Source organism: Salvelinus alpinus, chromosome 35 (assembly GCF_045679555.1).
Source record: "Salvelinus alpinus chromosome 35, SLU_Salpinus.1, whole genome shotgun sequence".
NCBI lineage: Eukaryota > Metazoa > Chordata > Actinopteri > Salmoniformes > Salmonidae > Salvelinus > Salvelinus alpinus.
In genome coordinates, this window is record NC_092120.1 from 13,373,528 (window position 1) to 13,389,038 (window position 15,511).

Consider the following 15,511-nt stretch of genomic DNA (forward strand, 5'->3'; position numbering starts at 1 on the left):
TCACTGCATGAGACTGGTTGGTACCCAAGAGTCCTGACTTCTTAGTTGTCTCACACCTGCAACCACTGGTGGGACAGGAGACATCTCACTCAGAGGCAGAAGATCATATCACCATCATCCCATCTCATCTCTTTGTCTGGTGACAGTGGCTCTCCCACACAGTCAACTAATGGCCTGCCTTGCCCCTCCCTACGCGAGAGAGAAAGAGAGAGAGTGAGAGAGAGAGAGACAGAGAGAGAGGGAGAAGGGAGTGAGGGTGGGGAGGCTGCAGCCTATCAGCATCCCCAGGGCCCCTTGCCTGCCTCGCTCCTGCTGCTCGCTGCTCCTGTGGCTCAGTACCAGAGTCTCCTGGCTGGGATCACAACCCTGCGAGTCAGCCCAGAGAAGATCTGCTGTGTGTGGAACTTCCCAGTCTATTCTCCTGTTTAGTCCTACTCTGTCTCAGTCTGCACTGACAACTCTCTGAGCTGCCCTTCCACCATCTCCATCATCATGGCTGTGGGTTCTGCTCCATGGGCCGCCCCACTGGCCCTGGTACTACTGGCAATCACCCTGGCAGTGCCAGCTCTGGGAGGGTGCCCATCCGCCTGCCGGTGCTCCTTCGCCATGCTGCAGTGCCTGGAGCCCAATGGCATTGCCACTATACCCGCATTGGCACTACAGGAGAGCGAAAACGTCACGGAAATGTGAGTGCAGTTGGTTGCTTGGATGGTTGGTTGGTTGGTTGGTTGGTTGATTGATTGGTTCTGCTGGTTTTGTTGTGTGTGTTTGTCAAGTGCTCATGTTTTGCTTATCTATCTGTTGGCTCAGTCTTGGATGGGATGTCTGGTAGTGTGAATAATGAGTTGGGTTGGCATAATGGTTAATCCATTGCTTTGCTGATCTGATGTTGGTTGCGTGACCGGCTTGAGCTGTTTGAAGCAATGCTGGGCGTGGAACAACAAATACATGTCTTAGTAGAAGAAGGTGAATATAGTCCAGTATAGAGTTTAATCAAGGTGATTGGTTTCCATTCATTTTCATGGAGAGGGGAGTTACGTGACCCTAAGGATTGAGTACATTTTGTATGACCACCGACCTTCAGTGTGTGTTAGTATGGTGATGAGCTGGTTAGATAACGGACTTCATTTGAAATGGTGTTCTTGCTTTGATGATTGCTTCTGCAAATTAGATTGGTAAAAGACACTCTGTGCAGGCTCTTCTTGTGAAGTTTCACAGGACTGTTATTACAATTACTAAAGATTAAAAGTCCATGAGATTCAAAGAGTGTGTATCAAAGTATTCAGAGATTATCCGTCTTACATCTTATCAGAGACTTCTACTCCTAGTCCTCTTTCCATGATTTGTACAACTGGAGTTTCTCAATTTCTGTTTCCAGTGAACAAATTCCACTCCACGAACTCATCAAATTGAACTCCCCCGCTTTGAGTTGGGGTTACAGAGTCTGTTTGATCTTGTGTCTGGTGGTTTCGCATGGGCTGTACTGGGGCGCGAGGTGCTGTAAGAGAACACTGTCGATAAGAGCAGAGTTGGTGGTAGTGGAGTGATCAGGTCTGTGGGATTGTGCTGATATTCATACTGCTTCACTGATACTCTGCCTTGGTGACTGCAAACAATCTCTTCCCCATCATGTATCATAGAGGCACTATAGCAGCAAGGTGTTCAGATACATACATCCTTGCCTGGTGAGGGTCATCCTCACAAACCCATTGAGAACATGTGGTTGTGCAGGAGGCTTGTGGTTCCCCGAAGGACTATTAACCAACGGATTATACATACTTAAGTAAAACTGCATAGAAGAGACACATAATATTTTAAAGGGTACACAGTATACTCCACTTAAAGATGCGCTACGGGATCCAGATTCATATTGCATGAATTGGATTTGTTACATATCACACGAATTGCAACATTCAGATGATATTCCACAAAATGGATGACATAGTACACAATTGGATGATGTAGTACACAAAAAACAGGGACCACTTTTAGCTCATGAGCACCACTTTCAAAACTGTCTGAAACTATACAAAAGTTGGAAAATTGATCTTTAATTAAGCAATTATATGTTACTTTACAGTACACAGCTCTGTCCACTCTTTTCAGAGAATTGGAAAATTGCTGTTATACTTAGGCTATACAGTACTGAAAATGGAACACAGAACTAAATGCTGTTTGCTGTAATCCCATGCTGTTCTGTCTTTGTTCCTCTCTACTGCTCTCAACAATTAACACTCAATCTAGCTCGTTAAGGGAGAGACTGCATCTGCAGCATGTCCAGCTAGTACTTAACTTTCTCCCTCTATGCCTCTACTTCTCTCTCTCTCTCTCTCTCTCTCTCTCTCTCTCTCTCTCTCTCTCTCTCTCTCTCTCTCTCTCTCTCTCTCTCTCTCTCTCTCTCTCTCTCTCTCTCTCTCTCTCTCTCTCTCTCTCTCTCTCTCTCTCTCTCTCTCTATATATATATATATATATATATATCTCTTATCAGTCAGTACCTGTGGCTTAACTTGTTACTTAGAACTCCAGCAGAGTTTTAAGCAATTCAATCAATAAGCAAGAGCTGCTCTTTCGGCATGTGTTTCAGGGGAACAAGCAAGAAACCATTAACTGTGGAACAGGGGCCCAAATTCATCATGCACTAAGTTATAAATTAAATTCAGTGGATTGTCAGCGGATGCCCGCCTGAGAACACTAGATGAAATTTGACCCACTTGACTCAATCCAATAAGCATGGGGGCGATTGGTGATTCTCATTCCACCTGTCCTGCAAACAATAGTGCCTCACTGTTAAAGATGGAAATATTTGGTGATGGAGATGTTTGGGGCACTGCCCAGCGGGTAAAAATGGCTGCAATGATGTCTGGCTGATGTCTTTAGTGATGTCATGGTCAGGTTGTATACTGACTGTAAAATGCAATTTTTAGTGATCAGAAAGAGAAGTCTTCACCTGGTTGTAATCTGGTTATCGGTCGTCATGTCAACCAGATACCAATAAAAATACATGACACATTTCCCAGGTGTTGTTGTGAAAAAGGGTTGGGTGCTGCTTTTTAAGCTATCATATTTGGCTATACTGTATGTGAAAAAGCTTGGAATTTTTCTTGATAAAATTGTTCAAGTGGAGGAAAATGTTTCCCCCTTGGTCCTTTTATGCTGCTTTACTTTTGGTTATTGATACAGTAATATCATAAATATCATATATAACAGTCCATATAAAATGTACATTTCTGGCCACGTCATGTACAAATGTAGGATCTTAACCTGTTGCAGGATAACTTTTCTGCAATGCAGGAGGTTTAAAAAGGCTTCTGATGTTTATAATTACATTTAGACATTTCAGACTTGATTTTCCCTTATGGAAAATGTATCAACCCCTACAAAAATGTCCAATAATTATAATCTGCATAATAATTCACATTTCCTGTTGCTGCAAGATGATTTTCCTGCTGTAGCAAACTGGCTCAAATTATGATCTTACATCTGTACAGTACACTCTTAAAAAAAAAGGATTCTAAAGGGATTCTTCGGCTGTCCCATAGGAGAACCCTTTTGGTTTCCATGTAGAACCCTCTGTGTAGGGGTTCTACATGGAAACCCCAAAATGGTTTTACCTGGAACCAGAAAGGGTACTTCAAAGGGCTATACTATGGGGACAGACAAATAAACCTTTTAGGTTCTAGATAGCACATTTTTGTTCTAAGATTGAACATACAAAGAGGTTCAAGATACTGTAGTTCAAGAGTAGGGCAAAGTGACCTTGTGTTAAATGAGTGTTGAGTTGACATACTGTCCCCTCGTGAAATAATAGGTGCGTCTGGAAAAGTGGAAAATGACTCATTGAAGAGAATTTACCATCAGCAATGTCAAATGAGAGTCTCGCAAGAAGACAAATGGTTTTTCCAAGTCTTCTCTACAGTAGATTTAGTTTTGATATTAGCTTTGTGGTTTGTTGGTCTGGTTATGCTATCAGTTGTCAGGCTCTAGCCCACAAAGGCCCATGGTTTGGACAATGCACTCATGAATTTCACTATAAAATATAATACTCTGTGCTGTACTGTGTCAATTCAGTACCTATTTAGGGCTTTCATAACATTTAATACATGTACAACCTTTTGTATTGGTCATTATATTAACTGTCCTGCTTTGCCTGGATTGCTGTGGGTAAAAATGATTGATAACAATAAAGATAATTTTCCGTTCAAGCATTTTGTTTTGTTGCTTATAATAAGCCTATGAAGCTCATTGTTCCTAGACAGTATTTTAGTATTTAACTTTTCAGTAGATTTTTTTTTGTTGCTTTTTTTTTTTTTTTACTCAAATCAACTCTGAATGTCATTGTATTTCTTTTTTGTTTCTTTACCAAGTTACATCGAAAATCAAGCCGACCTGGAGAACATTACAGAAGTAGACCTTGCCAACTATAGAGAGTTGAAGAATCTGTGAGTAACCTTGCATAATATGTAATATGTACAGTATTTTTCTAATGTATGATAATATGTTTGTAGATGTCTGTTTGTATTACTGCATGAAATACATACGCGAAATGTGCTACAATACACCTAGCAGTTGATTTGATTGACTTGGTTTTAAATGTTTGGTTGGTCCTGTCATTGATTGAGTGGTCTTCTCCATACTCCACCCTTCCCTAATCACCTTCTCCAATATACCCTCTACCTTGTTATAGCAATCTGCAGTACTAAACTTTACAACTCAACATTTCATTTCCTTTATGGCTCTTTCAATCAAGGTGGTAAACGTCCTGTGTTGCACATTAGCCATTATTCTGAGCAGAAACCTGCAGTCCTGTACAGTAATTTAATTTCAAACCTTCTTCTGAGTACCTTACAACTTCCGTATTCAAAGAAAGGAAATGGTCTGGAGCTAGCTAACACAGCTAATACAGACTGGCTAACATACACACTATGGATTTACTGTGGCTAACTAGTAGCATGATCAGTGATTCACACTTCCTGTTCTGTCTTTTGTTGTTTCTGTCGTGTTTCTCCCTCCAGCACGGTCACGTTCTGCAGGCTGGCGTACATCTCGGCTAATGCTTTCCAACACAACATCAAGCTCCAATATGTGTAAGTGTCCTTGGCTTTACAAAGGGATTGTCTTTCCTTGTCATGTCTCGGCCCATGCTTGGGTCAGGCTCTTTGTTGCTGTCAATTAAGGGGAAGCCTCCCGAGCCTTGAGATCTTGAGTTTATTATTCAAAAAATATAAAAACTGCATAACAATAGATTTAGGCCGGAATACAGATTGAAATGACTGAAATGTAATCATAATTCATTTGATACCATTTTATTCAACAGTAACACTGTGTAAGTTATTAAGGCACAGAATGCATTGGTGTAGTATCAGAGGCTCAACAGTAGTGCGTCCTGTGGGACAGATTCTGACCTCTGATCTAACAGCGTGTTAAATTTGTTTTACAAGAAACATGCCATTTCAATTTAAAGTTAACAGGATTGGGTTGACACAATGTAGACCAACCTGTTTTTACAAGTGTAGTCACAATCAACGTACAACATATTGGACCAAGTTTAGTATATTGAAATGAATTGGATTCCACTTGTTAGAAAGTTTGAATCAACTATATTTGAAAAACAAACACTGATCGATGAATCGTAGATGACTTTTCTGATGCTTGTGTTTCTAACACCGTGGTCCAAACTTTCTCACAAATGGAATCCTTCAACTACCTTCTAAAGACACACTGTCCAGCACACTAGAAACTAGCAAACTAGCATTAGTGTTGCACGTATGTAGTGTTGGGGAGTAGTGAACTACATGTTGTACAACTAGTCATTTAACTACATTTTGCACTTGGTTGTAGATGAACTACAGTTGAAGTCGGAAGTTTACATACACCTTAGCCAAATACATTTCAACTCAGTTTTTCACAATTCCTAACATTTAATCCTAGTAAAAATTCCCTGTCTTAGGTCAGTTAGGATCACCACTTTATTTTAAGAATGTGAAATGTCAGAATAATAGCAGAGAGAATTCTTTATTTCAGCTTTTATTTCTTTCCTCACATTCCCAGTGGGTCAGAAGTTTACATACACTCAATTAGTATTTGGTAGCATTGCCTTTAAATTGTTTAACTTGGGTCAAACGTTTCAGGTAGCCTTCCACAAGCTTCCCACAATAAGTCGGGTGAATTTTGGCCCACTCCTCCTGACAGAGCTGGTGTAACTGAGTCAGGCTTGTAGGCCTCCTTGCTCACACACACCTTTTCAGTTCTGCCCACAAATGTTCTATAGGGTTGAGGTCAGGGCATTGTGATGGCCACTCCAATACCTTGACTCTGTTGTCCTTAAGTCATTTTGCCACAACTTTGGAAGTATGCTTGGGGTCATTGTCCATTTGGAAGACCCATTTGCGACCAAGCTTTAACTTCCTGACTGATGTCTTGAGATGTTGCTTCAATATATCCACATAATTTTACTCCCTCATGATGCCATCTATTTTGTGAAGTGCACCAGTCCCTCCTGCAGCAAAGCACCCCCACAACATGATGCTGCCACCCCCGTGCTTCACGGTTGGGATGGTGTTCTTCGGCTTGCAAGCCTCCCCCTTTTTCCTCCAAACATAACAATGGTAATTATGGCCAAACAGTTCTATTTTTGATTCATCAGACCACAGGACATTTCTCCAAAAAGTACGATCTTTGTCCCATGTGCTGTTGCAAACCGTAGTCTGGCATTTTTATGGCGGTTTTTGGAGCAGTGGCTTCTTCCTTGTTTCACTTTTCGCACCAAAATACATTTGTCTCTAGGAGACACAACGCGTCTCCTTCTTGAGCGGTATGACGGCTGCGTGGTCCCATGGTGTTTATACTTGCATGCTATTGTTTGTACAGATGAACGTGGTACCTTCAGGTGTTTGGAAATTGCTCCCAAGGATGAACTAGACTTGTGAAGGTCTACAATTTTTTTCTGAGGTCTTGGTTGATTTCTTTAAATTTTCCCATGATGTCAAGCAAAGAGGCACTGAGTTTGAAGGTAGGCCTTGAAATACATCCACAGGTACATCTCCAATTGACTCAAATGATGTAAATCAGAAGCTTCTAAAGCCATGACATAATTTTCTGGAATTTTCCAAGCTGTTTGAAGGCACAGTCAACTCAGTGTATGTAAACTTCTGACCCACTGGAATTGTGATACAGTGAATTAATTATAAATTAAATAATCTGTCTGTAAACAATTGTTGGAAAAATTACTTGTGTCATCCACAAAGTAGATGTCCAAACCAACTTGCCAAAACTATAGTTTGTTAACAATAAATTTGTGGAGTGGTTGAAAAACAGGTTTTAATGACTCCAACCTAAGTTTTTTTTATCATGTAGTGGTGTAGCTAACTACTGGAAATACACACTACTTTTTTTATCAAATAAAATAAAATATGGTTGAAGTAGGCAAGAATTTCCTTACTTTTTCGTCATCAGACCTGCCTAATTGTCACATAAAACATTATTTTTGTTTTTAATAGAATAAATTACAAATTCTGTTGACATCTGACTCCAGATTGATCTGTTCTTGCAACTTGCAGTCTATGACATTTCAGAATTAGATATGTTAATTTCCACAAAAGTAGTTTGGATTAAGTGAACTACTTTTTAAAAGTAACTTTAGTTAAACAAACTATGTTTTTCTTGACGATAGCTTTAGTGTAGCTTAACTTCTTACAGTGTGAGGTAGTTGGTAGCTTGGTAAACTATATTTTCAGAGTAGCTTCCCCAATACTGCCCGTATCCATGCCAATCATCCCTCCATCAGTAGCTGACCCTTGTTTCCACCATCTTGTCCTCATCATCTTACTAAACATGTGTGACATGTCCGATGTTGTTTATCTGAAAGACAGCCGGTTTGGGAGGAGGAGGGGGTGTAGAGGGAAGGGTACTGAATGGGGTTCAGGGATGATGGGGGGGGTTCTGATGAAATCGGAGAAGACTTCCACCAGTCACCATTTACTCGCTCACTTTGGTGGATTATCGACAACTGCTGCATAATAAATACACTCCACTAAGGGTCCATTATCGCTTAATCAATATTTCGAGGACGAGGGGTTGTGGGGTGTAACAGATGTGTCTCTTAGATTGGGAGCGCCACCCAAAATGGGTGAGAACATGGGAGGGGCTCTGCTACTGTACTTGGGGGGCAATTTCTCAAGACATACCAGGATATTTTCTCCTCCACCCCTTTCCTTGTTCCTTAAGATATTTAGGTGTGGTATATGGCCAATATACCACGGCTAAGGGTTGTTCTTATGCACGACACAACGCGGAGTGGTATATTGGCCATATATCACAAACCCCCGAGGTGCCTTATTGCTATTATAAACTGCTTACCAATGTAACTAGAGCAGTAAAAATACATGTTTTGTCATACCCATGTTATACGGTCTGATATACCACGGCTGTCAGCCAATTAGCATTCACAGCTCGAACTACCCAGTTCATAAATGAAGATGCTGTGCGTGAGCACAGCTAGGAGCAGCTGCCATTCCCGGCCATCCTCCCTTCCCTTGTGGCCCGGGAGGAATCGAGCTGGTAATAGATAAGCCCCAATGGCTAACCCATCTGACATGAACTTTTGGGAGCAAGGAAAACAAATAATTGAAACCCTGCTGGCCCCCATTGGCCCTGCCAGAGTGAATATGTATCGGTTGCATGAGGTGCCTCCCCAGTGTGGTCCGCTGTCATCTTCTGAGAGGTTTTATTTACACCCTCTGCCAGCACAGAAGCATTTCAGAGCAGTCATGGTGATCTGCAGCACGTTTAAAAAGATACACTAGGGATACATAGGGGATAACATATCTAAGCAGTGATATGCCTCATAAATCCACATTTTCTTTTGATTTACAATAAAGTGCAGCACATCTGAATGTACAGTAGGTCTATGAAAGCTACATCTGCCAATCGCCCGCAATATTTCATATTTTTTATCAAATGAATTCACCTCATACTCCTAATACACAATATTTGATATAGTAAAACCTGTTCTCCTTTCTCCTCTTACAAGTACAAGCAGCATCATCAGGCTAATATAACTCGAGCACTCTAGTAGTGTTCGATGGCCATGCGTAACGACCACCGTCTCAGAGAAGTGTTTGGGCTCATCACCTAATGTACAGAATAGTGAGACAACAGCAAGAGGTGTGCCAATGATGTTTGTGAATGTAGCACTTGATGTAAAAGACTTGCCTGGGTAATTAAGCCGAGTACATTTGATGTAAAAGACTTGCCTGGGTAATTAAGCAAAGTACATTTGATGTAAAAGACTTGCCTGGGTAATTAAGCAGAGTACAATTGTTTTAAATATTGAGCTGTGTGCCATGCACAGACCATTCTTATGCAAAACTCAACATGGGTGAAAAGAGGGGGGGAATCATAGGCTCAACAACAAATTGTATAATACTGTATTTAGATTTTTTGTCATTTATATGCTGAATATCCTGTTGGATAGATGTTGTCTCCTTATTGTATCACACAGAAACCTGGCATCTAACTCCCTGGAGCATATCAGTTGGAAGGTGTTCCATTTTCTTCCCCTGCTCAACCTGTGAGTAAAACACCCCTCAGAACATCCCTTCTGTACTCTCTTCAACTAGTCAACCTGTGACTGAAATATCAACTCAAAGAGGGTCACTTTGTATGAGCAACATAGACCCCTTTCACTCTGTTTTGGAACTGATTGCAGAGATTTTTCAACACATATTTCACTGATGAATTATTTTCTATGTTGAGTTTTTACTATCTATTCACTCCCCTCTTTCTTAAATTCTAGAATGTTCTATTTGCAGTGTGCGTCTTTGATAATAACGACCTTGAATACTTTGTATAGTCCTATAGAAAGAAGAAGAAGGTTACACGATTGAGAGAAAACTTTCGGACTTAACAGACCGATTTTCTCTGTGTTCCCTTTCAGGGTTTTGAGGGACAACCCCCTTGAGTGCTCCTGTGATATCCATTGGCTGCAGCAATGGCAGCTTAACGACCACAGTGACCTTGACAACCAACCGCTACATTGCCTCTCCAATGGCCATGCCCGACGGTTGGACTCCTTAGTGATGGAGAATTGCAGTGAGTTGAATTGCAAAATTTTTACTCAGTTCAGAGATTTAAAAAAAAAGTTTTTACTTTATTATTACTAAGTAATATATGCATGAATAGCATATACACGTATAGTTCAATCATTGTAGAAGTAGTCTGACAAGGCTTTATTAGACTTTATTGCATTAGTGGCATTGCTGATTGGATTACTATTAAACGCCATTATCAACATTTAGTACCCCAGTCCAGACCATAGATTTTCTAACCCATTCTTGGTCCATTGTTTTGCAGCTGTACCGGATGTCGCCATTGTCCATGCCAACACCAAGGTCCAGGAGGGGGGCAACCTGACATTTGTGTGTCAGGTGACAGGAGTGCCCATGCCTGTAGTGAGGTGGCGCACTAATAAACTGCTGTCTCGCTATACTGTACAGGTACTGAATGATGATGTCACCTGGACATACTGATTGGGGAAAACCTGCTAGAGCAGTGTTTTTTCAGAGATATTGCGCAATGCACCTTTTGTTCCCCTTAATATGCCTAACATCTGTTCAAATACAAACTCTAGTAACATGATCAGGGTCACATTTGAAGGAAATATTCTGAACTAAAAATAAAATAGTATTATGATGTATTTAGGTTTCCTTATTGTGTACATTGTCATAATCCTTCAGACTCTGCTTGCATCTCAGATGTCTCCATGATTGTTGTAAACCCCTGTTGTCCTCTGTGTTTTGTTCCATCTGCAGGAGAGGTTCTGGGGATCCACTTTGGAGCTGGAGCTGCAGCTGTGGAATATGTCCTCAGAAGACAACCTGCACAACTTGACCTGTGAGGCAGAGAACCGGGCCGGGCCTGGAGAAGAGAAAGTGACGTTGGACATTGAATGTAAGTGCCAATGAACTATTAAAGCTGTCAGGGTGTTGAAAGCTGAAAGACTCAGTGAGAGCTGTCATACTGCAATGAAAGCAGGTGAGGTAGAGAAAAATTGTGTCAATTTTCCTCTCACAGCAATGTGTATAGCCAGAGATTTTCCCCCCAGAATGAAATACTTAGTATTAATAATTGTGGCAAAAAATAAGCCCACCTTGTCACTTTGCTTTAACATGCCACATGTCTTTCGTTTTTATTATTATTATCAGCTGTCACTCAATAATACATTAGTACAGTGGCAATTTTAGCATGTAAATCTTGGCAGAGCAATTTTTTTTTTTTTTTTAAGCATACCAGCAAAGCCACTACACAACACAACAGTAAACAATACATTACTTTCACTATAACGGTGACAAACGGTACCAACAAACTGTCTTCTGTCCAAACAGCAGAATTTTATTTTCAGCACAATGGAGTGAATCCTTACACCACTACACTTGGATATCAGCATAGCCTTGTCTGGCAGCAAAACAATTCATTCAGCCTCATAGCTGTTATGACTGACTTCCTTAAACTAATGTGGTTTCTACTGACAATTGAGATGTACAAACTATGGCATAAGGGAACGACAAGCGGATAAGAGGCAATCCATAATTCCGATTAAGACATTAACAAGCCAGCTAAGACGGACTTTGTCAATATAACTATTTGTTCAGCACTTTTGAAATGTACAGCGATTCATAAAATGGGTAGTTATTAGAGTATTCTCTCTGTACAACAACTCAGAACAGTAGGATACATAAACGGGGCATATATATATACAGTGCATTCGAAAAGTATTCAGACACCTTTACCTTTTCCACTTTTTGTTACGTTTCAGCCTTAGTCTAAAATTGACTTTACTCATCAATCTACACATAATATTTTATTTATTTACTTAGCCTTTATTTAACTAGGCAAGTCAGTTAAAAACAAATTCTTATAATGACGGCCTAGGAACAGTGGGTTAACTGCCTTGTTCAGAGGTAGAACGACAGATTCTTACCTTGTCAGCTCAGGGATTCAATCTAGCAAGCGTTCGGATACTGGCCCAACGCTCTAACCACTAGGCTACCTACCTCCGCATAATACCCCATAATGACAGAGCAAAAACGGTTTTACATTTTTGCACATTTATAAAAAGAAAATAACTGAAATATCACATTTACATAAGTATTCAGACCCTTTACTCAGTACATTGTTGAAGCACATTTGGCAGCGATTACAGCCCCAGGTCTTCTTGGGTATGACGCTACAATCGTGACACCCCTGTATTTGGGGAGTTTCTCCCATTCTTCTCTGCAGATCTTCTCAAGCTCTGTCAGGTTGGATGGGTAGTGTCGCTGCACAGCTTTTTTCAGGTCTCCAGATATGTTTGATCGGGTTCAAGTGTGGGCTCTGGCTGGGTCACTCAAGGACATTCCGAAACTTGTCCCGAAGCCACTCCTGCATTGTCTTGGCTGTGTGCTTAGGGTCGTTGTCCTGTTGGAAGGTGAACCTTTTCCCCAGTCTGAAGTCCTGAGCGCTCTGGAACAGGCTTTCTGTACTTTGCTCCGTTCATCTTTCCCTCGATCCTGACTAGTCTCCCAGTCCCTGCCGCTGAAAAACATCCCCACAGCATGATGCTGCCACCACCATGCTTCACCGTAGGGATGGTGCCAGGTTTCCTCCAGACGTGACGCTTGGAATTCAAGCCAAAGAGTTCAATCTTGGTAACATCAGACCAGAGAATCTAGTTTCTCATGGTCAGAGTCCTTTTGGTGCCTCCTGGCAAACTCCATGCGGGCTGTCCTGCATTCTACTGAGGAGTGACTTTCATCTGGCCACTCTACCATAAAGGCCTGATTGGTGGAGTGCTGCAGAGATGGTTGTCCTTCTGGAAGGTTCTCCCATCTCCACAGAGGAACTCTGGAGCTATGTCAGAGTGATCATCAGGTTTTTGGTCACCTCCCTGACCAAGGCCCTTCTCCACTGATTGCTCAGTTTGGCCGGGCGGACAGCTCTAGGAAGAGTCTTGGAGGTTCCAAACTTCTTCCATTTAAGAATGATGGATGCCACTGTGTTCTTGTGGACCTTCAATGCTGCAGAAATGTTTTTGGTACTCCTTCCCAGATCTGTTCCTCGACAAAATCCTGTCTTGGACCTCTAAGAACAATTCCTTTGACCTCATGGCCTTGCTTTTGCTCTGACATGCACTGTCAACTGTGGGACCTTATATAGACAGGTGTGTGCCTTTCTAAATTATGTCCAATCAATTGAATTTACCACAGGTGGACTCCAATCGGGTTGTAGAAACACCTCAAGGATGATCAATGGAAACAGGATGCACCTGAGCTAAATTTCGAGACTCATAGCAAAGGGTCTGAATACTTATGTAAATAAGGTATTTCTGTTTTTCTAAAAACCTATTTTGGTTTTGTCATTATGGTGTATTGTGTGTAGATTGATGAGGAAAAACATTAATTTAATACATTTTACAATAAGGCTGTAACATAACAAAATGTGGAAAAAGTAAAGGGGTTTCTGAATGCACTGTATAAATATATATATATATATATATAGAAGGGCCTTGTTGGAAAAATTACTTGTGTCATGCACAAACTATAGTTAGTTAACAAGAAATTTGTGGAGTGGGTGAAAAACGAGTTTTAATGACTCCAACATAAGTGCATGACACAAGTAATTTTCCCAACAATTGTTGACAGACAGATTATTTCACTTATACTTCACTGTATCACAATTCCAGTGGGTCAGAAGTTTACATACACTAAGTTGACTGTGCCTTTAAACAGCTTGGAAAATTCGAGAAAATTATGTCATGACTTTAGAAGCTTCTGATAGGCTAATTGACATCATTTGAGTCAATTGGAGGTGTACTTGTGGATGTATTTCAAGGCCTACCTTCAAACTCAGTGCCTCTTTGCTTGACATCATGGGAAAATCAAAAGAAATCAGCCAAGACCTCAGAAAAAACATTGTAGACCTCCACAAGTCTGGTTCATCATTGGGAGCAATTTCCAAACACCTGAAGGTACCACCTTCATCTGTAGAAACAATAGTACGCAAGTATAAACACCATGGGACCACGCAGCTGTCATACCGCTCAGGAAGGAGATGCGTTCTGTCTCCTAAAGATGAACGTACTTTAGTGCGAAAAGTGCAAATCAATTCCAGAACAACAACAAAGGACCTTGTGAAGATGCTGGAGGAAACAGGTACAAAAGTATCTATATCCACAGTAAAATGAGTCCTATCTTGACATAACCTGAAAGGCTGCTCAGCAAGGAAGAAGCCTCTGCTCCAAAATTGCCATAAAAATGCCAGACTATGGTTTGCAACTGCAGATGGTGACAAAGATCGTACTTTTTGGAGAAATGTCCTCTGGTCTGATGAAACAAAAATAGAACTGTTTGGCCATAATGACCATTGTTATGTTTGGAGGAAAAAGGGGGATGCTTGCAAGCCGAAGAACACCATCCCAACCGTGAAGCACGGGGGTGGCAGCATCATGTTGTGGGGGTGCTTTGCTGCAGGAGGGACTTGTGCACTTCACAAAATAGATGGCATCATGAGGGAGTAAAATTATGTGGATATATTGAAGCAACATCTCAAGACATCAGTCAGGAAGTTAAAGCTTGGTCGCAAATGGGTTTTCCAAATGGACAATGACCCCAAGCATACTTCCAAAGTTGTAGCCAAATGGCGTAAGGACAACAAAGTAAAGGTATTGGAGTGGCCATCACAAAGCCCTGACCTCAATCCTATAGAACATTTGTGGGCAGAACTGAAAAAGCGTGTGCGAGCAAGGAGGCCTACAAGCCTGATTCAGTTACACCAGCTCTGTCAAGAGGGAGGGGCCAACATTCACCCAACTTATTGTGGGAAGCTTGTGGAAGGCTCCCCGAAATGTTTGACCCAAGTTAAACAATTTAAAGGCAATGTTACCAAAATCTAATTGATTGTATCTAAACTTCTGACCCACTGAGAATGTGATGAAAGAAATAAAAATTGAAATAAATCATTCTCTCTACTATTATTCTGACATTTCACATTCTTAAAATAAAGTGGTGATCCTAACTGACCTAAGACAGGGAATTTTTACTAGGATTAAATGTCAGGAATTGTGAAAAACTGAGTTTAAATGTATTTGGCTAAGGTGTATGTAAACTTCCGACTTCAACTGTATATATATATATATATATATATATATACAGTACCAGTCAAAAGTTTGGAACACACCTACTCATTCCAGGGTTTTTCTTTATTTGTACTCTTTTCTACATTTTAGAATAATAGTGAAGACATCTTAACTATGAAAAAACACATGGAATCATGTAGTAACCAAAAATTTGTTAAACAAATCCAAATATATTTTATCTTTGAGATTCTTCAAAGTAGCCACCCTTTGCCTTGATGACAGCTTTGCACACCCTTATCATTTTCTCAACCAGCTTCATGAGGTAGTCACCTGGAATGCATTTCAATGAACAGGTGTGCCTTGTTAAAAGTTAATTTGTGGAATTTCTTAATGCGTTTGAGC

General features: G+C 40.8%; 1 protein-coding gene across 1 annotated transcript in view; it reads left to right on the forward strand.

Moving 5' to 3' along the window:
- Positions 1 to 339: 339 nt before the first annotated feature.
- The window catches only part of LOC139564016 (high affinity nerve growth factor receptor-like), a 29,407-nt gene continuing 14,235 nt past the window's right edge, over positions 340 to 15,511 (forward strand). Inside the window, exons 1-7 of the mRNA XM_071383168.1 lie at positions 340 to 686; positions 4,365 to 4,439; positions 5,013 to 5,084; positions 9,500 to 9,568; positions 9,935 to 10,089; positions 10,351 to 10,493; positions 10,809 to 10,947. Coding sequence (XP_071239269.1) covers positions 493 to 686; positions 4,365 to 4,439; positions 5,013 to 5,084; positions 9,500 to 9,568; positions 9,935 to 10,089; positions 10,351 to 10,493; positions 10,809 to 10,947 — 847 coding nt within the window. The 5' untranslated portion in view covers positions 340 to 492. The remainder of the gene's footprint in view (positions 687 to 4,364; positions 4,440 to 5,012; positions 5,085 to 9,499; positions 9,569 to 9,934; positions 10,090 to 10,350; positions 10,494 to 10,808; positions 10,948 to 15,511) is intronic.